Source organism: Mobula hypostoma, chromosome 1 (assembly GCF_963921235.1).
Source record: "Mobula hypostoma chromosome 1, sMobHyp1.1, whole genome shotgun sequence".
Lineage (NCBI taxonomy): Eukaryota > Metazoa > Chordata > Chondrichthyes > Myliobatiformes > Myliobatidae > Mobula > Mobula hypostoma.
In genome coordinates this window covers 53,016,103-53,042,496 of record NC_086097.1, presented here as the reverse complement: position 1 = coordinate 53,042,496, position 26,394 = coordinate 53,016,103, and the positions used below count along the sequence as shown (strand labels likewise).

The window sequence follows — 26,394 nt, the reverse complement described above, 5'->3', positions numbered from 1 at the left end:
GGGACCTTGTCAAAAGCCTTTTGAAAATCCAAATATACCACATCCACTGGTTCTCCCCTATCCACTCTACTAGTTACATCCTCAAAAAATTCTATGAGATCCGTCAGACATGATTTTCCTTTCACAAATCCATGCTTTGTCCGATGATTTCACCGCTTTCCAAATGTGCTGTTATCACATCTTTGATAACTGACTCTAGCAGTTTCCCCACCACCGATGTCAGGCTAACCGGTCTATAATTCCCCAGTTTCTCTCTCCCTCCTTTTTTAAAAAGTGGGGTTACATTAGCCACCCTCCAATCCTCAGGAACTAGTCCAGAATCTAAAGTGTTTTGAAAAATTATCACTAATGCATCCACTATTTCTTGGGCTATTTCCTTAAGCACTCTGGGATGCAGACCATCTGGCCCTGGGGATTTATCTGCCTTTAATCCCTTCAATTTACCTAACACCACTTCCCTACTAACATGTATTTCCTTCAGTTCCTCCATCTCACTGGACCCTCTGTCCCCTACTATTTCCGGAAGATTATTTCTGTCCTCCTTAGTGAAGACAGAACAAAAGTAGTTATTCAATTGGTCTGCCATGTCCTTGCTCCCCATAATCAATTCACCTGTTTCTGTCTGTAGGGGACCTACATTTGTCTTAACCAATCTTTTTCTTTTCACATATCTACAAAAGCTTTTACATTCAGTTTTTATGTTCCCTGCCAGTTTTCTCTCATAATCTTTTTTCCCCTTCCTAATTGAACCCTTTGTCCTCCTCTGCTGGACTCTGAATTTCTCCCAGTCCTCAAGTAAGCCACTTTTTCTGGCTAATTTGTACGTTTCTTCTTTGGAATTGATACTATCCCTAATTTCCCTTGTCAGCCACGGGTGCACTACCTTCCCTGATTTATTCTTTTGCCAAACTGGGATGAACAATTGTTGTAGTTCATCCATGCGATCTATAAATGCTTGCCATTGCATATCCACCATCAACCCTTTAAGTGTCATTTGCCAGTCTATCTTAGCTAATTCACGTCTCATACCTTCAAAGTTACCCTTCTTTAAGTTCAGAACCTTTGTTTCTGAATTAACTATGTCATTCTCCATCTTAATAAAGAATTCCACCACATTATGGTCACTCTTACCCAAGGGGCCTCTCACGACAAGATTGCTAATTAACCCTTCCTCATTGCTCAATACCCAGTCTAGAATAGCCTGCTCTCTAGTTGGTTCCTTGACATGTTGGTTCAAAAAACCATCCCACATACATTCCAAGAGATCCTCTTCCTCAGCACCCTTACCAATTTGGTTCACCCAATCTATATGTAGATTGAAGTCACCCATTATAACTGCCGTACCTTTATTGCACACATTTCTAATTTCCTGTTTAATACCATCCCCAACCTCACTACTACTGTTAGGTGGCCGGTACACAACTCCCACCAGTGTTTTCTGCCCCTTACTGTTATGCAGCTCTACCCATATCGATTCCACATCGTCCCAGCTAATCTCCTTCCTTTCTATTGCGTTAATCTCCTCTCTAACCAGCAATGCTACCCCACCTCCTTTTCTTTCATGTCTATCCCTCCTGAATATTGAATACCCCTGAATGTTGAGCTCCCATCCCTGGTCACCCTGCAGCCATGTCTCTGTGATCCCAACTATATCATATTCATTAATAACAATCTGCACTTTTAATTCATCCACCTTGTTACGAATGCTCCTTGCAGTGACACACAAAGCCTTCAGGCTCGTTTTTACAACACTCTTAGCCCTTATACAATTATGTTGAAAAGTGGCCCTTTTTGATTTTTGCCCTGCATTTGCCGGCCTGCCACTTTTACTTTTCACCTTACTACTTATTTACTACTTATCTACCCTCATTTTACACCCCTCTGTCTCTCTGCACTTGTTCCCATCCCCCTGTTGTTAACTAGCCTCCTCTCTCCTAGTCTCTTTAATTTGATTCCCACCCCCCAACCATTCTAGTTTAAAGTCACCTCAGTAGCCCTCGCAAATCTCCCCGCCAGGATATTGGTCCCCCTAGGATTCAAGTGTAACCCGTCCTTTTTGAACAGGTCATACCTGCGCCAAAAGAGGTCCCAATGATCCAAAAACTTGATCCAGCTGTACCCCTGTATGTTCTGCGGATCGGTATTGGTCAGTGGCCTGGAGGTTGAGGACCACTGCACTACCCCAGCCTCTGACGATTCGGCCTAACACACCATCATCGGTGTGCTCGGTGCTGTCTTCCCAATTCCGGTAAGTGATACTACACTGTACATACATTATTTCTACTGAACATAGGCTGTGTATTTTTATGCATTATTTGGTAGATTTGGCAGCTTCATAGCTTAAAGGTTACTGGAGAAAATTCTTCAATTAGTTAATTCATCCTCTATATGTGCTAAACATACGTTGATACAGTTTAAAGTCGTGCATAGGGCTCATATGCCTAAAGATAAATTATCTCGTTATTATTCTTATACAAATTCTATATGTGATAGATCTCACTCCGAGATAGCTTCTTTAACTCATATGTTTTGGTCATGTCCTTTGTTGAAAAAATATTGGAAAGAATTTTTGATATTATCTCAACTGTTCTGAATATTGATTTACAACCTCACCCAATTACTGCCACTTTGGGGTTACCAATGATAGAATCAAGTCATGTAACTTCTTCAGCTCGTCCGATGATTGCATTTCTTACATTAATGGCTAGAAGATCCATTTTGCTGAAATGGAAAGAGATTAATCTTCCTACCATATTTCATTGGTTCTCTCAAACTATGCTGTGTTTAAATTTGGAAAAAATTAGAAGTGTTGTTTAAGATTCCTCTATTAAATTTGAAAAGACTTGGAGGCCATTTATTCAACATTTTCATATGATGTAATTTGACCTTTTCCAAACTTATTCTATTTCTTTGTAATATTTGTTGACAGGAACGGAATCGTTGACATTAATGGTTCCTTTTTTTTTAATGATGTTACATACCAGCCCATGTCTTTTTTTAGTTTAGTTGATTAACACTGTTTAGGTTAGGATTTTTGGGGGGTTATATTTTTAGATTTGTTTTTCCTTTTTCATGTTTTTTTTAGATTTTTTCTTTGTTTTATATTGTTCATCTGTATCCTGTATGATTGAGAGTTTTAACATTTAAGTGTCAACTGGGCTTATATTTAACTATGTCAATTACAACAATGTATTCCCAATAACTTTGTATCATTACCATGCTATGTTTATTATTATGAAACTAATAAAAAGATTGAAAAAGAAAGGAAGATTGTAGAAAAGTATTTCTACTTTATATAGGCTGTGTATTTATCATATCATTCCTGCTTTTACTGTATGTTACTGTTAATTTAGGTTTTATGTGTTATTTGGCATGATTGGATAGGTTATTTTTTGGGTCTGCGAACACTCACAAATTTTTCCCATATAAATAAATGGCAATTGCTTCTTCGCTTTACCACATTCTGGCTTACGAACTGTTTCATAGGAACGCTCTACCTCTGGATGGTGGGGCAAACCTGTATAGTCACAAAATCATCAAATATGACTAAAAGGTACTTTAAAACTAGAACTCTTGGATTGCCGATCATTCTAGGATAACTCTGCTGATATGTTTTCCTGCCAAAATACCATTTCAAGAAAAATTGTGCAGAGCTTATCTATTTGTGAAAAATTACCTACCACAGGGAAATATCGTATTATATTTTCCACTGGATTATCAGCAATATCCAAAATTAAATACCTACAAGACAAAACAGAGAATATTTCAAACTCAAGACGTGTTACCTTTTCACCACACAATATCCAAAATTCAGAGTGCTTTCAAATGAAAGTATAGGACAAGTTTGACAAGCTGTTTTAAAAGTTTGACTGACAAGAACACCAATTTTATTAAGGTGACCTGCTCATCTTTCTGGCACTTCCTCAGTTGGCTCCATTAAGATTAAGAAAAAGTTGCCTGACGGGAAGATATGTTTGTTAAAACTAGAATGGAGGGCAACACTTGGTATGCATATCTGCTTCTGCCTCACTGCCTCGCCTGTTAAAATATTAAACAGATGTACCCCCAAGGAGCACTAGAAGAAAGAATTGAATAGTAATAACAATAAAATAGTAAGGAAAGTCATTACTTCTGTTGCAATGCTATTGATTCTCACAAGTGAAAAAAATGACTTGATTTGCAGTTAAAAAGAGACAGGTAAGTAGTTAAATTTAGCTAAGTACCAGCTAAGACTTAAATCATGAAATAAAAACAATTCAAATCTGTTAAAATATTCCTGCAAATAATATTTGATTCAGTAATTCTATAAAAGCCACTGCAGAAACATATCACTCCACGAAGAACCGAAACAAACATTTCAATTGCAACTATTTAATAATCAGCGACAAAAAATGAACATAAAAATTTAAAATAAAAGTTACCTAAATTTCTCTTGGAAATTTGCCTTGATGAAGTTTGCTTCAATATCTTGCCGTACACATATAATGTGAGTTATTCCATTTTCTTCAAGAATGGGAAGCTACCAAACAAAAAGTTTTATTTTAGACCTTTCATCTACAAACACAAATGGAATGATTTTCAAACAGCAAGAAGCCCAAGTTCAAGCCATCTTCACATTTGCCAACAACACTCCTGTTGTTAAACGAATCATAGGTGGTGATGGGTGAGCTTACCAGAGTGAGATGGGACACCTGGTTGAGTGGTACTGTGACAAAAACCTCTTGCTCAGCATTAGCAAAACAAGATAGCTCATTGTTGACTTCAGAAAGGGGAAGGACGACAAGCAACACTCAAAGTTCAAAGTAAATTTATTATCAAAGTACACGTATGTCACCATATACTACCGAGAATCATTTTCTTGTGGGTGTTCACAGTAAACACAGAGAAACACAGTATAATCAATGAAAAATTAACAAAGACAATCAAACAACCAATGTGCAAAAGACAACAAATTGTGCAAATACAAAAGAAAAAGAAAATAATAATAAACAGAAGGACCACCTCCATCATTAATTCCCCCAAAATAAACTGACAAATGCCAGTTTACACCGGGTAAAATTTGGTGGTGCAGCAGCTTTAAATTCCTAGGCATTAACAAATCGGATAACCGGTCCTGGGCCCAGCACATAGATGCAATCAGAAGGAAAGCATGCCAGCATCTACCATTGGACAAGAAGTACAGAAGCCTGAAGACCCACACTAACAGGTTCATGTTCAGCTACTTCACTTAACACTTCCTTTCAACTATTCAGTCCTTGAAGTAACCAGCTAAACCCTAATCACTACATTTAATGTGACCACATTCCACTATGACCACAAGGCTGTGGGCTTAGTCCCCTGCTCTACTCACTTTATACTTATGACTGTGAGGCTATTGCCATATTTAAGTTTTCTTCCTACTACATTTCATTGGTTTTCTCAAACTATGCCTTGTTTAAATCTAGAAAAAATTAGAAGTGTCATTTATGACCCATCTATTAAATTTGATGAGACTTGGAGACCATTTATTCAATATTTCCACATGATGTAATTTGACCCTTTCCAAATCTATTTTGTGATTTCAATATATGGGGAGAGAAGCGTAAGTGGCGACACTATTGGTTTTATCTGAGGTATCATAATAGCCCCTTCTTTTTCTTTTCCTTAGCTTTCTTTTAGTTTGGGTAGATTAGTTTTTTTTTTCTAATGGGATATATATTTTTTTTTCTTTTTCTGCTTTTTTAATGATATTTTTGTATTTTTATATATATTTTTTTATATATTCTATTGCTAATTTGTGAGATTTTGGGAGGTTTACTAACTATGTGTTACTTGACTGTATACTTGTATAAAATAATAATTATTAATTAATACAATTCCAATCGCTCTGTACTTATTTTTTTAATGTGTATGATGTTGAAGCTAATAAAAAGATTGAAAAAGAAAAAAGAAAGTTTTCTGATGACACCACTGTAGATAGCTAAATCAAAGGTGATGACTAATCAGCATATAGGAGTGGGATTGAAAATATGGCTGAGTGGTGTCACAACAACAACCTCTCACTCAGTGTCAGCAAGACCAAGGAGCTGATCATTGTTTCATGAGAAGGAAACTGGAAATCCATAAGCCAGTCTTTATCAGGGGATGAAAGGTGGAGAGGATCCTCTGTGTTATCATTTCAGAGGATCTGTCCTGCACTCAGCGTATGTGTAATTATGAAGAAAGCACAGCAATGCCTCTACTTCCTTATCAGTTTGCACAGATTCAGCTTGACATCTAAAACTTTGACAAGCTTCCATAGTGGAGAGTACATTTACTGGTTGTATCATAGCCTGGTGTGGAAACACCAATGCCCTTGAACAGTAGTGGATTAGCCCAGTCCATCACAGATAAAGCCCTCCCCACCATCAAGGAACCCCACCACTCAAGCCATGCTCTCTTCTTGCTGATGCCACCAGAAAGGTGGTGCAGAAGCCTCAGGACTCACACTACCAGGTTCAGGAACAGTTATTACCCCACAACCAGCAGGCTCTTGAACCAGTGGGGATACCTTGACATAGTTTCACTTGCCCCATCACTGAACTGTTCCTACAATCAATGGACTTACTTTCAAGGATTCTTTATCTCATGTTCTCAATACTTATTGTTTAATTATTTTTCTTTTGTATTTGCAGTTCATTGTCTTTTGCAGATTGGTTGTTTGTCTACCCTGTTGGTGCGATCTTTCATTGATTCTATAATGTTTCTTTGATTTATTGAGTATGCCACAAGGAAATGAACCTCAGGGTTGTATATGGTGACATACATGTACTTTGGTAATAAATTAACTTGGAACTTTGAAATTTTTTATTCTAATTATGGTTTCTTATAAAAATTGCGTATAATTTATGTAAAATTAGAATTTTCCTTGTGAATGCTGCCTACCTGATGCTATGTGCCTGTACTGCTGCTGCATGTTTTTCATTGCACCTGTGCATATATGTACTTGTGTATATGACAATACATTCAACTCTGATATTAGGATATTAAGGAGGTTCAGCTTGTCACCAAAAACTTCTACAGATATATTTTTGAAAGTATCCTAACTGTTGGCTTCATGGTCTGGTACAGCAATCTGAATGAGCAGGAATGGAAGAAGCTGCAGAGAGTAGTGAACTATGTCCAATACATCACAGATATATCCCTTGCCACCACTGGTAGTGTCTACACGTGGCAGTGCCTCAGGGCGGCAGCACCTATCAAAGATCCTCACCATTTGGGCTATGATATCTTTTTGCAGCTAACAACAGGCAAAAGATCCTCAAAGATCCTCACCATTTGGGCTATGATATCTTTTTGCAGCTAACAACAGGCAAAAGATCCTCAAAGATCCTCACCACTTGGGCTATGATATCTTTTTGCAGCTAACAACAGGCAAAAGGTACAGAAATCTGAAGTCCAATACCATCAGGTTCAAGAACAGTTACTTCCTTAAGACCATAAGACACAAGAGCAGAATCAAACCATTTGGCTCATTGAGTCTGCTTCGCTATTCCATCATGGCTGATTTATTATCCTTCACAACCGCATTCTCCTGCCTTCTCCCCATAATCTTTAACAACCTCACTAATCAAGAACATATCAACCTCTGCTTTAAATACACTTGGTCTCCACTGCCATCCAAGGCAATGAATTCCACAGAATCACCACTCTGTGGCTAAAGAAATTTCTCCTCATCTGTTTTAGAGGGACATCCTTCTACTCTGAGGCTGTGCCCTCTGGCCTAGACTCCTCCACTATAGAAAATATTTTCTTCACATCCACTATATATAGGTCTTTCAATATTTGACAGGTTTCAATGAAAATCCCCTCCATTCTTCTAAACTACATCGAGAACAGGCCCAGAGCTATCAAATGGTCTCCATATGTTAACCCATTCATTTCCAGAATCATTCTTGTGAACCTTCTCTGAATGCTAATATTTGCATTTGCCTTCCTTACCACTGACTGAATCTGCAAGTTAACTATACAGTCTTGAACTGTATGGTTAAGACAGTATTAACATAGTATTGCTAAACTGTTAGTATTATCAAACTGTGATTCGGATTTTGCACTATGACCAGTTTGCACTAAAATGAACTTTTTTAAAAAAATTCCAATTGCCTTCCTGTAAAAAATTGTGTACATTTATATTTATGTTTTTCTTGAGAAATGCTGCTTGTATGATACTATGGAGGTTTTTCATTGCCATTGTGCATTCATATTCTTGTGAATATGATAATAAACAATTTCAGCATAAAGATTGAGAGCACAGACAGGCATTCAGCCAAATCAGTCCTGTCTGATTTATCTGATGTGACATGACTAGCTTCAATTGGTCAGATTCTTCTCAAAACTGACAATTCTGCAACATTACTTAGGCATTACATTGCCTAAGCAGTCACTCAAATTTGCAATTATAGTGTAGATGTAATGCCACAAAACTGCCCTGGAGTAATTATTGAACAAAATATTTGGACAGGTAAACAACAGCTTGATCAAAGAGGTAAGTTTCAAGTAGAATCTTAAAGAGAATAAGACTAATGGAAAGGTTCAGGAAAGAATTTCAGTGTCAGACTTTACGAAGCTGATGGCACAATGATACTGCAATTAAATTGGGAAATCACAAATTCTAGAGCTAGTAAAGCTTTAGAGGTAGGAAAGGTGAACACAGTGGCCATTTCAAAACAAAAATTGACTTTAATTTTGAAACCAAGTTATTGCTAGACAAGGAATCAATGTAAGTCGACAGATACATGTTGACACTCAAAACAGTGCAAACTAGGGCATAGCTATACACCAGCTGTTTCAAAATGTCAATATGGTAATAACCCTAATGCTTGTGCTGCATGTGACACATGAAAAGATCAAGATTTCACCATAGTACTACTATGGAGTTCTTTTGAATGTGCATTCTACTAGTACTGAAGTAGTATTTATATTTTGTCTGTGAAGCAACAGACTAGGACTAAGCTTACAGATAATGGCTACTACATTCATTTCAGAAATCAATGCTTTGGAGTAATTTTGAAGTTGAAGGGTGCTTCTACTATTTACTGAAAGAGATAAAAGTACGAGTAGACTCAAATAGTCTTTCAACAACCATTGCTTTCTGCAGGTGATGTTTTCCCTTCCAGCATAGTGGGGTATCGACACTTCACAAACTCATACTATGGGTGCAGCATCATGTTTATTTAAAGATAAAAAGGCTCAGCAGCCAAGAGCTCCATGTTTGTTGATGCTACAAGAGGAATAGAGATTTAATTTATCAGGGTATAAATATGCAACTAGTGTTTAGGTCACTGTTAAAGAACTTCATCTCCTTTCAATTCCCAGAGCTGCAGTTTAAACACCACATTTTTAACCCAACATAAGTAACAAGACTACCTTGCTTTCTTACTCCAGGCATATGAAATAATTTTTACAAATGAATTGTATATCTTTAAGCTCACTCTTTTACTCAATTCAGCTCCATCTTGGGAACTAGCCTACAAAGTACCCAGGACATCTTCAGGGAGCGATTTCTCACAAAGGCAGCATCCATGATCCCCAAGGACCTCCAGCACCCAGGGCATGCCCTTTTCTCACTGTTACCATCAGGTAGGAGGTACAGAAGCCTGAAGGCATACACACAGCGATTCAGGAACAGCTTCTTCCCCTCTGCCATCTGATTCATAAATGGACACTGAATCCTTGGACACTACCTCACTTTTTTAAGTGCAGTATTTCTGTTTTTTGCACATTTTTTAAAAAATCTACTAATATACGTGAACTGTAATTGATTTACTTGTTCATTTATTTGTTTTTCTCTTCTATATTATGTATTACATTGAACTGCTGCTACTAAGTTAACAATTTTCACGTTACATGCAGGTGATAATAAACCTGATTCTGATTTTAAAAATCAATTACTGATTGATTTTTACTGATTGATTGATTCTGAATAAAAAGTCAGAATATTCAATTTTGTTTAGGTTTCAACAGACAATGAATGCTATTTTGTATAATCCTATAATTATAAAATGACATAGTTGCTCTTGGAAACTTTCAATGTGTTCAGTGCTTTTTCTTTTATTTATTAAAGTTCATACCTTACTTTTCATAGCGGCAGAATATGGACCCAAGTACAAGCCAGGTAGTATCTCCTGTGAAAGAAAGTTAAGAATGGCACAATAGATAAAAACTAAATAACACACACAGTGGATTCTTATTGGCAAGTGGAATGATAAGAGCTATTTGACTGAAAATATCAAGTTTTAAATGATTTAGTAAAACCCAACATTCATTTTAAAATGTTTCTATGATTAAAGTTTCTCCTTTCTATTATCACCAAATGCAATAACGCTATGTATTCTTTATGGAAGGATTGAATTCCTGTATTTTCTGTATTTTGCTCCTTAATTCACAGCACAAAACTCTACTCAGTCATAATGCAAAAAAAAAATCCACATATTCTGTTCAACAACACCCAAACAAGAAAACTGCTGACAGATAATAGCCACAATAAGTCTTCCCACATGGTGTATAACAATTCTTGTTCTCACAATATTCTTCTCTCATCACCTTCCCATCAATTTTAAACAGAAATCTGTCTGCTTATTTCTATTCCAATCCTGGCAGAAGGTATTATTATACCCAGGAGCAATCCAAAACAAAACTACTGAATTTATACCATGGAAGGACATTCAAGCATCATAACAGATTATCCTGGTCACTTCACATTTTAATGTAATGGCACTGTTATTGGGTAGGCCTGCCAAATCTCATCTTCCATCATTGACTCTTAACCATGCGTTAATTGGAAGGAGTGGCAGAGTGGGGGCGGGGGGGGTGGAATTGTAGAGAATAAAAATAAATGAAGAGGGGTCATAAAAACATTGTATGTTAATGTAAAGTCAGTCATTTAATGACAAATTAATAATCTTCTACTTGAAATTATTTTGCCAAAGGAGCTGAGAGAATAGCCAGACTGACATTCTTGTCAGGACAGCAAATAGGGACACGCAGTTATTCTGGTTACTTCTAGTTATCCCTATTCTAGCAAATACAATGCACTTTTAACTAGATCCATAATACACACATAATTCATCTATAAAATATTTCATTTATAAAAATGTACAACTTAAAAAAATCACTCAGACTATACTTTTATCTTACATATTATAAACAACATTCATTTCATCAACATTAATTCATCTCCTCTTGCAAATACAAAATGTTTAAGAATACCTGCATTGCTCGTCTCATTGGATACATCCAATCCTAAAATAGTAAAGAACAGTTGTAAGATAATACAGCTGTGAAGTTTTGCTGATAAATGAGCATTCGTTTCCTCTCTCTGACTTGAAATCATGAAGATCCAATTGGTTTATCGTCCTTTCAAATTCCACAAACCTCATCTCAGATTGTGAATTTCATCAAGTATCCAGGGGAAGGCTTGTGGTTCATTTGTAGAAGAATATTTAAACCATACTTAACTAGTCTGAATTCCTTATGAAATAATTTTGCATAAACAGGCTCCAAAAAAATCCGACTTTATTATTATTCAATTTGTTCTCCTTAAAAAGTGTTACTGAACTATTTGTAAACAGGATGAATTTTGAAGATGGCAGATGATGACTTCATCATTTAAAGTAAATCAGAATAATGAAGATTCTATGTAAGATTCTAGTCAAGGAATAAGAGAAAACATCTGCTAAGTTACTCTCTTTCATACTGCCATTTTACTACTACTAATGTTTGTGTCTGACACTTGGGAAAATGGCAGGTACATCTAAACAGGTAATGAAAATTCAAAGACAAAGAACAATATAGAAAAGAGATAAAACAGAAAGGAAGAAAGATGATAGCAAGTTGTTAACTAGCTTGATAATAATCTGTGTAATGAGGAAATTGCTATTTCTGGTTACTTTGAGGATAAAAAGCAGACACCTGCAGAAGATCTTTAAAAAATAATTACAGGATAAAAATCTTAACTGCAGTTCTTACATTCATGAAATGTTACAGTCATCTCTCCATACTTTATGGCTAATAGAAATCGAATACCTTAAAAACGATCAAGACCTTTCTTGCTGTCATAATGAAATATTAAAATGCCAATATTACATATATGAAATATGTTAACTTTTACAAAAATTCTAACTTTAATAGTAATTTTAAAAAACTATAACCAGTAAACTTTAATCAATTGTTTACCTTGCTCAATTCTTCAAAGTATAAATTTTAATCTTTTTGCAATCAACTGGTAACAGCAAATCATGAGTCAAAAATCATGGCACTGAAGCACCACACTGGATTCAAACTTTTGGAAAATTACATAGTGCAGGAAGTTAAAAGTACATAAGCAGGCTACTTAACCACTCAAACCTGAAACCAATAAAGGCCTCTTTTGATAAAGGTCAACAGCAACATGTGACTGATATTCCCTTAGATATTTGAATGAAATTCTTTCACATCAGTTCTAAAATGTACAATTTGACAAATCTATGCTCTTATTGGATCCATTTTACCTTTAACTGCTTAATAATCCAATAATCAATGCAATACTAATTTTAGGGACAGTTTTCAGCCATTTTTATTTAATGTTTTTAAAAACCCTAAGTTCAATCCGAAATGTGGTGGGTGGGTGGGTGGGTGTGTGTGTGTGTGTGTGTGTGTGTGTATATACATGCACTTACTCACATATACACATATATTATTACACATATACACACACACCTGTTTTACTTATGTGCAATGGGTCACACACTATGCAAGTAAAAATATCAACAGCAATAAAAACAGGAATAAATGTTATTTTCATGAAAAGAATGCAATGAATCCAAAAAGTAGAGTGATACAGCAGCAGGAAAAAAGCGCTCTCCAGTTAAGATACTGCCAGCCATTTCTCAAGTATCTCAAGTATTTCTCAAGTTTGCTAGCCAACTGTAATTTGGAAGTATGTATTTTGATGTATGTTGCTTGAATTTCCAGCATCTGCAGAATTCCTGTTGTTTGTAATTTGGAAGCTTTGTTTATGGTCATATCATCATAAATATTTTGTAAAACAATATGCAGCATCAGTTATAAATAACATGCTCCCTCTGCGCCCACTTTACCTTTAACCTTATCCTTTATATGCTAATTAAGTAATTGTGTCTAGACTTCAGAATCAAAATTACTTAAAACCTTTTTAGATCTAGATATTCTGTTACCCTCTTTTACACTATCAATACAAACCTTTATAAAACAATTTAAAATACCCAAGTGTTACTGAACTTATAAAATCTGTTAAAGGAATTAACAGTAATAACTGTGAAAAAATATATATGCTTCTACAATAAACAGCACAACAGTTACAGAAAGGCTACATTATTTGACACCTTAGTACTCACCCCTGTAGATTTCTCAACTATATCCCCTCAAAATAAACAAAACCACAAACACTATACCCAGATATACATTACAGTATCATATTGCACAATATGCCATCCACTACTTGCTGATACTTTCAGGCTTTACATTTTTTGATATTCAAATAAAAAAAAGTTTGATGTTTTCTACCTCCACAACTATGAATAATGAGGATCTTGCTCACAATCAGGTTTCCTTACAGGAAATAAGTTAAAAGGTTAAGAGCTGTTACATCAGCACTAGCATTCAGAGAATGATGACAGAACAGGAAGCCAGTTCCATTCCTCCATCCTCTCCACATGGCCCCATCCCAGTCATTAAGTTATTTTCATTTAAATATTTATCCAGTTCCCATATGAATTCTAGCATTGAATCTGCCTCCACTAGATATCTCTGGCAGTACAACTGGACTCTAAGCATTCACTGTATTTTTGATACTTGTAACAGCACTTTAATTCAGCGTCCTCTAGTTCTTGATCAATTGATTACAGCATGTGCATAGCAAACAATTCCTGTATAACCTGACAGATAACACATTCAAGAACAAAATACATGAATAACGGTTTTTTAAAATACTTTAAATATATAATATCTGGCTCTCTCGACAACCCAACTGCCATGGCTTTAACCTAGAAGAAACAGATCATAAGTTCGATAAACACCAAACTTCTCATTTCACAAGTGGTCAATTCAGCTGTCTGGCACTTTAAAAAGAATGCAACTATCAAATATATTAATTATTACAGCCCTTTTAATAATTCCCAAGGTTCTCCTGATCTGCCTGAATTAGTAACGGAATTTTGAATTTAGATTAAATATACTATTTTTGATTTTATTTTGGACCTAGGTCTTAGGTGTTGTGATTTCAATTAGCAGTGGAGCAAAACGGGGCAACTGAAGAAAAAGGCGCCACAAACTGACAGGCACCAAACCACATTCCCCAAATAGTTTCCTTGGTGCAGCGAAGTTCAACCGTTTCCCTGAGGCGCAGCCGTCAGCACGAACACCAAGCAGCAGACGGCATGCAGAAATTCAGTGAAGCCCGGCCAGTGACAGTGACAACAGGTCGAGCAGTCACCAGTCTGCACCGGTGTGGAGCTGCTGTGGCTCGGCGACGAGGGGCCTCTGCCGACTCGGCCCGCAACTACTCCCTGAACCCGCGGAGCCGGCTTTGTTCACAACTTGAGGCCGAACTCGCCGCCGGTTCGGTTACTTACCCCCGCATCCTCCCTGGAAGAGGGCAAGGCCGGGAACTCCAGGTGTACCCCATCCATCTCACGGCCTGCCCAGGACAGTAAACGTTTCTTATCCCGGCGACAAGATTATTCGCGGTTCTGTTACGTGTAGTGAACCACACAAACCGCCATGCTGCTGGGGAGCAACATCAACAGTACGTCATCACGTTGCACAAACGCAACGTCGCGCGTTGCCCTAAGCTCCGGCGAGAGACTTGGATACCTCAGCCAGCGCAGCGTTACCGCCGCCCCAGTCAGAAACCCAACCCCATCCCTATCCCCATTGTCCCAGTCAGAAACCCAACCCCATCCCTATCCCCATTGTCCCAGTCAGAAACCCAACCCCATCCCTATCCCCATTGTCCCAGTCAGAAACCCAACCCCATCCCTATCCCCATTGTCCCAGTCAGAAACCCAACCTCATCCCCATCCCCCATTGCCCCAGTCAGAAACCCAACCTCATCCCCATCCCCATTGCCCCAGTCAGAAACCCAAACTCATCCCCATCCCCATTGTCCAGTCAGAAACCCAACCTCATCCCCATCCTCATTGTCCCAGTCAGAAACCCAAACTCATCCCCATCCCCACTGTCCCAGTCAGAAACCCAACCTCATCCCCACCGTCCCAGTCAGAAACCCAACCTCATCCCCACCGTCCCAGTCAGAAACCCAACCCCATCTCTATCCCCACCGTGCCATCAGAAACCCAACCCCAACCCCCCCATTGTCCAGTCAGAAACCCAACCTCATCCCTATCCCCACCGTCCCAGTCAGAAACCCAACCTCATCCCCATCCCCATCCCCATTGTCCCAGTCAGAAACCCAACCTCATCCCCACCGCCCCAGTCAGAAACCCAACCCCATCTCTATCCCCACCGTGCCAGTCAGAAACCCAACCCCAACCCCATCCCCACCACCCCAGTAAGAAACCCAACCCCATCCCCACTGCCCCAGTCAGAAACCCAACCCCATCCCCACAGTCCCAGTCAGAAACCCAACTCCATCACCACCGCCCCAGTCAGAAACCCAACCCCTGTCCCCACCGCCCCAGTCAGAAACCGAACCCCGTCTCCACCGCTCCAGTCAGAAACCCAACCCCATCCCCACTGCCCCAGTCAGAAACCCAACCCAGTCCCCACCACCCCAGTCAGAAACCCAGCCCATCCCAATCTCCCTAGTCAAAAACCCAACTCCATCCCCTCTCCCACTGCCCCAATCAAACACAGAACCTTATTCCTACCATCCCAGTCAAACACTCAACTTTGGTATCACGGTTAGAAATTGGCAGGTATGACAGTATGGGCATCACTGAGTTGAGGTTGAAAGAAATTCACATTTGACAAGTTATAATCCAAGGATGCAAATCATATGAGAAGGACAGGCAGAGGGGATGGAGTGGCTTTGTTGGTTAAAAAAAATAAATCATATTCTTTAAAAGGCATAGGATCAGAAGATGAACCCTTGTGGGTAGACTTGAGAAAGTGTAAGGGTAAAAAGACTCTCATTTATATACAGGCCTCCAAAAGTAGCTAGGATATAGAATACAAATTACAATAGGAGATCGAAAGGGCATGCAAAAAGGGCAAGATAACAATGGTCATAGGGTTTCCAATATGTTGGTGTATTGGGAAAAACAGGTTTTCTGGTTCAGGTCTCCTGGATCGCACAAGTGGGAATTTGTAAAATACCTGTGAGATGGCTTTTTAGAGCAGCTTGCAGTCAAGGTCACCAGGGGAAAGGGTAATTCTGGGTTGTGTGTTGTGTAATGAACCAGATTTGATTAGGGAGCTTAAAGTAAAGGAATCCTTACGAAACAGTGGTCACAATATGATATAATTCACCTTACAGTTTGAGAAGGAGAGGATTGGCTGTAACAATATCACAGTAAACAGAGGCATTGAAGAGGAGCTGGCAGATGTTGGTTGGATGTGGCACTAGCAGGGATGCCAGTTGAGCAGCAATGACTGGAGTTTCTGGGAGTAATTCAAAAGACACAAGATTGGTTCATCCTAAAGAAGAAGCATTCAAAAAGGACGATGAGGTAACTTTGCTGACAAAGGAAAACAGACAGCGTAAAAGCAAAAGAGAAGACATACAATATAACAAAAATTAGTGGGAAGCTAGAGGATTAGGAGGCTTTTAAAAGCCAATAGAAGGCAACAAAAAACAATAAAGAGAGAAATGATTAAATATGAAGGTATGCTAACTGATAATATAAAATAGAATACTAGAAGTTTTTTCCAGATATATAAAGAGTGAAAGAGAGGCAAGAGTGGACATTGGACCTCTGGAAAATGATACTGGTGTGGTGGTAGTAAGGGGAATACAGATATGGCAGATGAACTGAATAAGTATTTTGAGTCAGTCTTCACTGTGGAAGACTCCAGCCACATTCCAAAAAAATCAAGGATGTCAAGGGTCAGAAATGAGTATAGTTGCTATTACTAAGCAGAAAGTGCTTGGGCAGCTGGAAAGTATGAAATTAGATAAGTCATCTGGACCAGATGAACTACATCCCAGGGTCTGAAAGAGGTGGCTGAAGAGACTATGAAGCATTAGTAATGATGTTTCAGGAACTGATAGATTCTGAAATGGTGCTGGAGGACTGGAAAATTGCAAATGTCACCACACTCTCTAAGAATGTCCAGAGGCAAAAAGCAGGAAATTGTAGGCCATTTAGCCAGAGGTGGTTGCCAATGTGTTCGAGTCCATTATTAAAGATGAGGTTTCAGGGTATTTAGAGGGACATAAAATAAGTGGAAGTCAGTATTGTTTCTTTAATGGGAAATCTCAGCCTGACAAACCTGCTGAGATTCTTTGAGGAACTAGGAGGCAGAACAGACAACGAGAGTTGTTTACTTTGATTTCCAGAAGGCCTTTGACAAGCTGCTGGATGTTTTTTTAAACAAGAGAAGAGCCCGTGATATCTCAGCAAAGACACTAGCACGGAGAGAAGATTGGCTGACTGGCAGAATGTGAGGATTGGGAATAATGGGGGCCTTTTCTAGTTGGCTGCAAGTTGCTAGTGGTGTTTTGCAGGGGCGGAGTTAGGTCTGCTACTTTTCACTTTCTAATGATCTGGTTGACAGAATTGATGGCTTTGTTCATGATACAAAGGTAGGTCGGGGGCAGGCGGTGTTGAGGCAGCTGAGTCTGCAGAAGGACTTGAAAGATTAGAAGGGGCAGATAGAATACAGTGTAGGGAAATGTATGGCCATGCGCTTTGGAAGAAGGAATACAATTGTAGACTATTTTCTAAATGGTGTGCTAATTAAAAAATCGGAGGTGCTAGGGAGTCCTAATTCAGCATTTCCTAATGGTTAACTTGCAATTTGAATCGGTGGTATGAAAGGAAGGTAAATGCAATAATAGCATTCATTTCAAGAGGACTAGACTATAATATACATACCTTGCTCATGGACTGTTTGTCCCACTACTATTGCTAGTTTCCCCTAGCAGTAAATCTGATCAACACCTCCACACTCCCAACCACCACTACTTTATCATTTTCTGTTAGTCACCTTGTGTACAGTCACTCCTGTAAATAACATCACTTTATGGACATATTATCAATCTATGTATAAAAGCTATCTGATGTATTTATATTTATGTTTTTTATTGTTGCTTTCTTTATCTTATTTTTTTTTTATGCTGCATTGGATCCAGAGTAACAATTATTTTGACATCCTTTACACTTGTGTACTGGAAATTACGTTAAACAACGTTGAATGTTGAATAAAATTAAGGATGTAATGCTGAGGCTTTATAAGGCATTGGTCAGACTGCACTTGAGAGTATTGCGAGCAGTTCTGGATCCCGTATCTAGGAAAAGATGTGCTGCCACTGGAAAGAGTCCAAATGGGGTTTATGAGAATGATCTCAGTAATGAAAGGGTTAACATATTAGGAGCATTTTATGGCTCTGGAAGCTAAATACGTGGGTGCCAAGTACCACTACATGCAGAGGTTCTGTATGTACCTGGTGTTATAGGGAATGAGTATGGTCCCGTTGCCATGAAATGTCCCAGTCAGCTGGACATTGTCATGCTACCTGTCCTTTGTGGACAAGTTCTTCTGGAACAACACCTTTGACCACAAGTCCATCACGCAGTGATCAGTACAGGACATCCTGCAGACACTGCAGGAGAAGGGCTCGATAGACACAGTGGGGTGATTTCCCGAGCAGACTGTCCAGACCATCTGGCGGAATGCCTCACCAACAGGCACCACGACCTTGCCTGGCTGGCAGTGGTGGGGGGTGGGGGTGGAAGGCTCTCCCAGTCAAATCCTTCCCGCATACCCAGAGCACCACTCCCACATCTCGCTGCCTGCTGGATGACTGTAGTGGGGAAGAGACAGAAGCTCACCTCTTTGGGTTTGGAGAAAGATGAAAGAGCCTGTGTTGCGGTTCATCCCAAGCATTTGCATGATGGAGGATTCTCTGATCTATGGGACACACATAGAGACAAACATCAAGACAGACGGTCTTTGGCCAGCCTGAAACTTGTCGGTCTATCAGCACATTGAGATGTTTGTGGAAGAATGCTGTTGACTGGTACATTCCAGGATGCAGGAGTACGTGCTGAGGATGAACTGAAGCTTGGTGCAGCCACTGTGAGGGCTTGGTGGGGAAGGACCACGGTGTAGGGTTCTTCTACTGAAGAGGGACGGGCCAGGTGGAGGGAGGAAGCCCCTCAATTATTGTGGTAGTTAGTATACCAACCCAGAGCAGCACACGTGGCAGCAGTGCTCCTTTATTTTGTTTAATTCTTAAAAAATTATGGCTCTGGACCTGTGCTTGCTGGAGTGTAGAAGAATGAGGGGGAGATCTCATTGAAACCTCTGGAGTATTGAAAGGCTTAGTTAGAGTGGACATAAAGAGGATGTTTCCAATAGTGGGAGAGTCCAGAACTAGAGACTACAACCTCAGAATATGAGGACATCCCTTTAGAACAGAGATGAGGAGGAATTTCTTACAAAGACTGTCAACGGTTACAGGGAGGAGACAAAAGAATGAGGCTGAGGGAAAAATAAATCAGTCTTGATTGAACGATAGAATAGACTGAATGGGCCTATTCGGTTAATTCTGCTCCTATGTCTCGTACTCTCTCTGTACTTTGCACTGACTCTTTAAAACAGCCAGCGCTTTCAAAGAACCCAAACGTTCTCTCTTCTACGCTCTTCCATCAGGCAGAAAATACATACCTGAAAGCACATATGAGCAGGATCAAGAACAGTTTCTACCCTGCTATTATAAGACCATTGAATGGTTCCCTAGGTGGGCTCTTGACCTGTCTACCTCATTATTGTTTACCTGCATTGCACTTTCTCTGTAGCCGTTACACTTTATGCTGTATTGTTACTGTTTTACCTTATTCTACCTCAATGCACTGTTTGATTATATTTAATATCAGTATTTGTTGTTTATTTATGTCCATTTATTTGATCTGTATTAACAGTATGCAAGAGAAGCTTTTAGATGTATCTCGATGTATGTGACAATAATAAACCAATCTGAATTTCAGTTCCACCTTCTCCATTGTCACCACTCCCCATCTGCCACCCACTGGACTCAAAAGACTTCTGACATCCATTTCCTGCAGTTAGTTCAGTCAACCATCAACAACCCTTTGCTCCTAGTTTACTATCCCAGTGGAAATATATGCAGAAAGTAATATTCATAATACAGCAGTGAGCCAATTGATTGTAGAAAGTGGAAATGAATCTAAAAAACAGAAAGTGGGACATCGAGAGTATGGAAATAGATTGAAGTCTGATATAAAATATATCCTAAAACACCCTTATCTTAAAAAAGACACATTTATTCACACCCTGAATCACTGGCAAATGTATAGTCCTCAGCACCTTCGTCCCTTGTAAAAACTTCATACAGTTGGTTTATCCACAGTTTCCTTCTGAAGTTCTTATGTATACTGTAATATCCCACAGCTTTATACAAAATAATACTTAAATACCCCAATCAGAATTATAAATCTCCCACATCCAAATGGCACTGTCCAAAATTTGGAAATTAATTAAAGCACTGCCAGCTTTTGTTTCTCTTCAGTGCTTTTTTTTTAAAATAGGAGACTACACCAACTGTTGTGTTCTGTTTTATCAGTTAATCACACTTGCCATTAAAATTTGTAGCCAGAGTTCCATTTGCGGTTCCCTTACCCGCCTTCTTTTTATTAACTGTGGAGTAATAACTTATTCAGGAATTTTTCTTTGCACCTTCTCTCATCTTCTATACCTTCCATTTATGATATCACTGATAGTCAGCTTCCATGTCACAACACCCACTTCTACCTATGATGTTTTTCAAACATGTCAGTGTCCCTTTATCATTGGATTATTTAGTTTCCAACTTTGATGCACCATTGCCCTCTACCATAAATTCCAACCTATTCACCTTTAAAATTTTTCAAGCCATCTGCCTGTTTAGAACCTCAACAGCCTATTCTGGACCATGATTTCTAGTACCGTATTTACAGGCAGTTATATTAAGGCCTCCCAATAGTAGCTGGGATGTGGACCAAAGATTACAATGGGAAATAGAAGAGGTGTGTCAAAAGGGCAATGTTATGACAGTCATGGGTGATTTCAACATGCAGGTCGATTGGGAAAGTCAGGTTGGAAATGGATCTCAAGAGAGAATGCCTGTGAGATGGCTTTTTAGAGCAGTATGGCATTGAACTACTAGGGGATCAGCTATACTGGATTGGGTGTTATATAATGAACCGGAGCTGATTAGGGAGCTTAAGGTAAAAAGAACCCTTAGGAGATAGTGATCACAATACAATTGAAGTCAATTTGAAATTTGATATGGCGAAAGTAAAGTCTGACGTAGCAGTATTTCAGTGGAATAAAGGAAATTATAGTCGTATGTAATAAAGCAAAAATTATTGGGAAGACGGGATTGGGAAGCTCTTAAAAACCTACAGAGAGCAACTAAAAGAATCAATAAGAGGGAAAAGATGAAATATGAAAACAGGCTAGCAAACAGTATCAAAGTGGATCATAAAATCTTTTTCAAGTATGTAAAAAATAAAAGAGAGATGAGAGTGGATATAGGAGGAAGGGAAGGAGGGAACGTCGACTCAGACCATGAGAGGCCTGTGTCGGGCATTAGGATATAGGATATATAGGATATTGGATATAGGACCACTAGAAAATGAGGCCAGAGAAATAATAACAGTGGTCAAGGAGATGACAGATGAATAAAATGAGTATTTTGTATCAGTCTTCACAGTGGAAGACACTAGCAGTGTGCCGGATGTTGATCGAAGAGAAGGGAGTGCAGTTACAAGGGAGGAGGTGCTCAAAAAGCTGAAAGACACAAGGGTACATAAATCACTCAGACCAAGTGAACTGCACCCTAGGGTTCTGAAAGAGGTAGCAGTGGAGACGGTGGAGGCATTAGAAATCATCTTTCAAAAATCATTGGACTCTGACAAGGTGCCAGAGGAGTGGAAAATTGCAAATGTCACTCCACTCTTTAGGAAAGGAGGAATGCAGCAGTAAGGAAATTATAGACCAGTTACCTGATCTCAGTGGTTGGGAAGATGTTGGAGTTAGTTGTTAAGGATGAGGTTAAGGAGTACTTGGTGACATAGGACAAGATAGGACAAAGTCAGCATGGTTTCCTTCAGGAAAAATCTTGCCTGACGAACCTGTTGGAATTCTTTGAACTTTTGCCTGGTGGCCACTGACGGAGTAACAGCTCTCTGTTGGTGCTCCTAATTTACTTACTTTTGTTTCCAACCTTTTAAAATACTACTGTTAGATGGGTTATTATATTACTATGACTACCAAAGCAGCTCTGGAAGCTATTCAAAAGCTTACTGAGGAGTTCCAACAGTTCAGAAAAGAAGCGTCGGCTGATTCGCAACAAATCAGCCCTAAAATTAAACGAATAGGTACGAAATTAGACGATATTCGAGCAACTCTAACTGAGCTTGATAAGAAGATAAAGGAACATGAAGAGGTTATTACTGTACTGGATGAGAGAATGGATGATTTGCAAAAGCTGTATGAAAAACAATCCAAGTCCAACGAAATACTGAGACAGAAGATTATTGATTTGGAAAACAGAAGTAGGAAGAACAACTTACGAATCTTGGGACTTAAGTAGTAAACAGAAGGAGATAATCCTAAAGAATTTTTTGCAAACCTTTTGATGGAATTATTCCCTGATATTATAAAGTCTCTGCCTTTGATTGATCGTGCTTACAGATTGCCTATCTACGGATCGACTTCAAAATCAAAACCGAGATCAGTCATTATATGTTTCCATAAATTTCAGATAAAGGACCGTCTGATTCATGATGCCCATGGAAAAGGCACGATTGACTACCAAGGTCAGAAGATTCGTATTGTTGAAGATTTTTCATGAGAATTTATGGCAGAACATGTTAAGTTTAAAAAAGTTATGGCGGAGCTACATAGCCGTAATTTTAAGCCTTCTCTTTGTTTTCCAGCTCACCTGAGAATCACAATGGAACATCGATCATTTAAATGGTTTTGTATGAAGGCGCAGGCGCAAGAATTTTTAGACTGAAAAAATGTGTGTATATATATATATATATATATATATAGATTAAAAATCTTGCAAAAACAGAAATACTATATATTTTTAAAATGACTGTTTGATACTTTTCAGTATGAATAATTGCTCTTTCTGTTTGATAAACCTGTCTAAGCTTGTTTTTTTTAACTATATATTATTTAGTCTTGGTTGGAACAGTAAATAACTTTGAATTCTTTGGAGCAGTTCCAACAGGCTTTCTAAGGGGATGTTTTCAGTGGGGTAGATAGCGGTTGTTCTTGGACCGATTTTCTCTCTTTGGGAGAAGGGAAGGGGATGGGGAATTCTTTTTTCTTGAAGCTGATTTGGGAATCTAGTCAATTCCATTGCTTAGCTAATATATCTCAAGGTGTATTATTTGGGTTTAATATACAATTTTCTGATTGCTACTTTAACCTTTCTTATAAATAGTTTTAAAATGGATCAAAGTATTAATTTACTTAGTTTTAATGTGAAAGGGCTAAATCACCCTGTGAAAAGAAATAAGATTTTTGCATATATTAAAAAAACTTAAGGTACCAATTGTTTTTCTTCAAGAAACCCATGTATGTAAGTCTGACAATTCACGCCTTTTTAATCGATGGAGATAGTCTCATTTCCATTCCTTGATTCAGGCCAAAGCCAGAGAAGTTTCGAATCTTATAGATAATAAATTTCCCTTTGTTCAACATAAAGTAATTTCTGATACTAATGGGCATTTTGTTATAGTATCAGGGAAACTAAATAACAAACTAATGGTATTTGCCAGTGTGTATGCTCCGAATATAGATGACCCAGGTTTCTTTGAGCCTTTTTTTTTCATTTTTGCCAAATCTAAGTCTGTACTCATTAGTGATGGGTGGAGACTTTAATTGTTGCTTAGATCCAGCTTTAGATAGTTCATCTTCTAATTAATGATACCAAATAGATCAACTGTGTTTATTAAATCTTTTTTAATAAAATGTGGCATTGTTGATGCTTGGCATTTTTTTTCATCCTGTAGACAAGGAATATTCGTTTTTCTCTCATGTTCATCATACATATTCCAGGATTGATTTTTTTATTGATAGCCAAATGATTCCATCAGTTCGATCCTGTGCATATAAAGAGACTGCTGTCTCAGATTACACTCCTGTGCTCCTATCTTTAAATCTCCCTGGTCTTCTTCAAATAGGTTTTGGCGATTTAATTTAACTTTGTTATCTGATAAAGATTTTTTAAAGTTTATGGAGAGACAAATTACTTTTTTTGAAGAGAATACGTTAGAGGAGACTTCTAGTCTTATCAGACGGGATGCCTTTAAGGCGCATACTAGAGGACAAATTATTTCTTATACTGCAAGTATTAAGAAAAAAGCTAATAAAGAGAGAAGTGATTTAGTTAATCAGCTGAAACAATTAGACCAAGAGTACACTTTGGCTCCAGAACCTGCCTTATATAAAAGACATGTTGAAACTAAAACTAACCATGATCTCCTTTTAACCCATCCAATTGATACCCAACTCTGAAAAGATAAAAGTCAATTTTATATTCATAGAGATAAAACAGGTGAATTATTGGCTGATCAAATTAAAACCTTTATAGCTAAACAGCAGATTAAAGAAATATACAAAGCTAATAGTGATAGGACAACTGATTATTTAGAAATAAATGACACTTTTAGAGAATTTTATTCTAAATCCTATAGTTCTGAATCTTCTAAGGATAAAACTGTAATGAACTATTTTTTAGACCAACTAAACATTCCTACAATTTCTGCCAACAACAGAAAGTTGTTGGAACAACCTATTTCTTTTGAGAAAATTGTTGAGGATGTGCACTCATTACACTTGAGGAAAGCTCTGGGTCCAGATGGATTTTCTGGAGAGTTTTACAAGATCTTTTCCTCACTGCTTATACCTCATTTATGTTGTTTTTTCAGATTCATTCAAATCAGGCAGACTCCCTCAATCTTTTTATAAGGCTTCCTTTTCACTTATCCTTAAAAAGAATAAGGATCCAACTGAATGCTCTTCTGATAGACCAATTTCTTTACTTAACGTTGATAATAAGATCCTATCTAAAGTTTTGGCCCATAGGATTGAAAATATTTTACCATCTGTCATTTCTGATAACCAAACTGGATATCAAAAATCGATATTCTCACTTTAATATTTGTCGGTTATTAAATGTTATTTATTCTCCTTCTAACATGATATCATAAGGTGTGGTATCCCTAGATGCCGAGAAAGCTTACGACAGAGTTGAATGGATTTATTTATTTAAAACTTTAGAAAAATTCAATTTTAAACCTGTTTTCATTCAATGGATTAAATTATTTTATTTAGCTCCTTCCGCTAGGGTTATCACTAATTTTCATAATTCCAAACCATTTAAGCTTCAACGTGGCACTAGTCAAGGCTGTCCATTGAGCCCTTTGCTTTTTGATCTGGCCTCAGAACCCTTAGCCATTGCCTTTCAAAAATCTAATGATATCACCGGTATTTTAAGGAGAGATGCTATTCATAAAGTCTTGCTGTACCCTGATGATCTGCAGCTATTTATTTCTAATGTTGAGACTTCATTGCCCCATGCGCTTTCTTTACTCTCCTATTTTAGCCAGTTCTCAGGCTACAAATTAAACCTACATAAAAGTGAACTTTTCCCTTTGAATAATTTGATACCAACAAATTCTAACCTTCCTTTTAAAATTGTAAGAAACCAATTTACCTACTTGGGTGTAACAATTACTAAAAACTATAATCGTCTATTTAAAGAAAATTTTCTTACCCTATTGAATCACGTAGAAAGGATACTATCAAATTGGTCGCCTCTTTCGTTATCGCTGATTGGCCAAATTAACTCTACTAAAATGAATATATTACCTAAATTTATTTATCTCTTTCAGGCATTGTCTGTTATTATTCCTAAATCTTTCTTTGATTCTTGACTCTATTATATCCTCTTATACATGGAAGAATAAGCGTTCTAGATTAAATAAAATTCATCTTCAGAAAGATAAACAGAATGGAGGATTAGCCTTACCAAACTTTAGATTTTATTATTGGGCAATTAATATAAGAAATCATACATTTTGGTTATATTACATTAATCATAAGGATTGCCCGATGTGGGTTTTTTTAGAAGCTAACTCTGTTAATAAATTTTCTATTATTTCTCTTCCTGGATCCTCACTTCCTTTGTCTCTGCGTAAGTTAACTGCTAAT

At 37.9% G+C, this 26,394-nt stretch overlaps 1 protein-coding gene across 3 annotated transcripts in view; it reads right to left on the bottom strand.

The window, feature by feature from the left end:
* The window catches only part of styx (serine/threonine/tyrosine interacting protein), a 48,063-nt gene extending 33,286 nt beyond the window's left edge, over positions 1-14,777 (bottom strand). For all 3 annotated transcript variants that reach the window (XR_010018055.1, XM_063048916.1, XM_063048907.1), the window contains exons 1-5: positions 14,607-14,777; positions 11,227-11,259; positions 10,089-10,142; positions 4,422-4,519; positions 3,681-3,741 (exon numbers count right to left, since the gene is read on the bottom strand). Coding sequence is in view for 2 of the 3 variants with exons in the window: in XM_063048916.1 (XP_062904986.1) it covers positions 3,681-3,741; positions 4,422-4,519; positions 10,089-10,142; positions 11,227-11,259; positions 14,607-14,663 (303 nt within the window). In the remaining variant the exon portion in view is untranslated. The remainder of the gene's footprint in view (positions 1-3,680; positions 3,742-4,421; positions 4,520-10,088; positions 10,143-11,226; positions 11,260-14,606) is intronic.
* Positions 14,778-26,394: the final 11,617 nt, after the last annotated feature.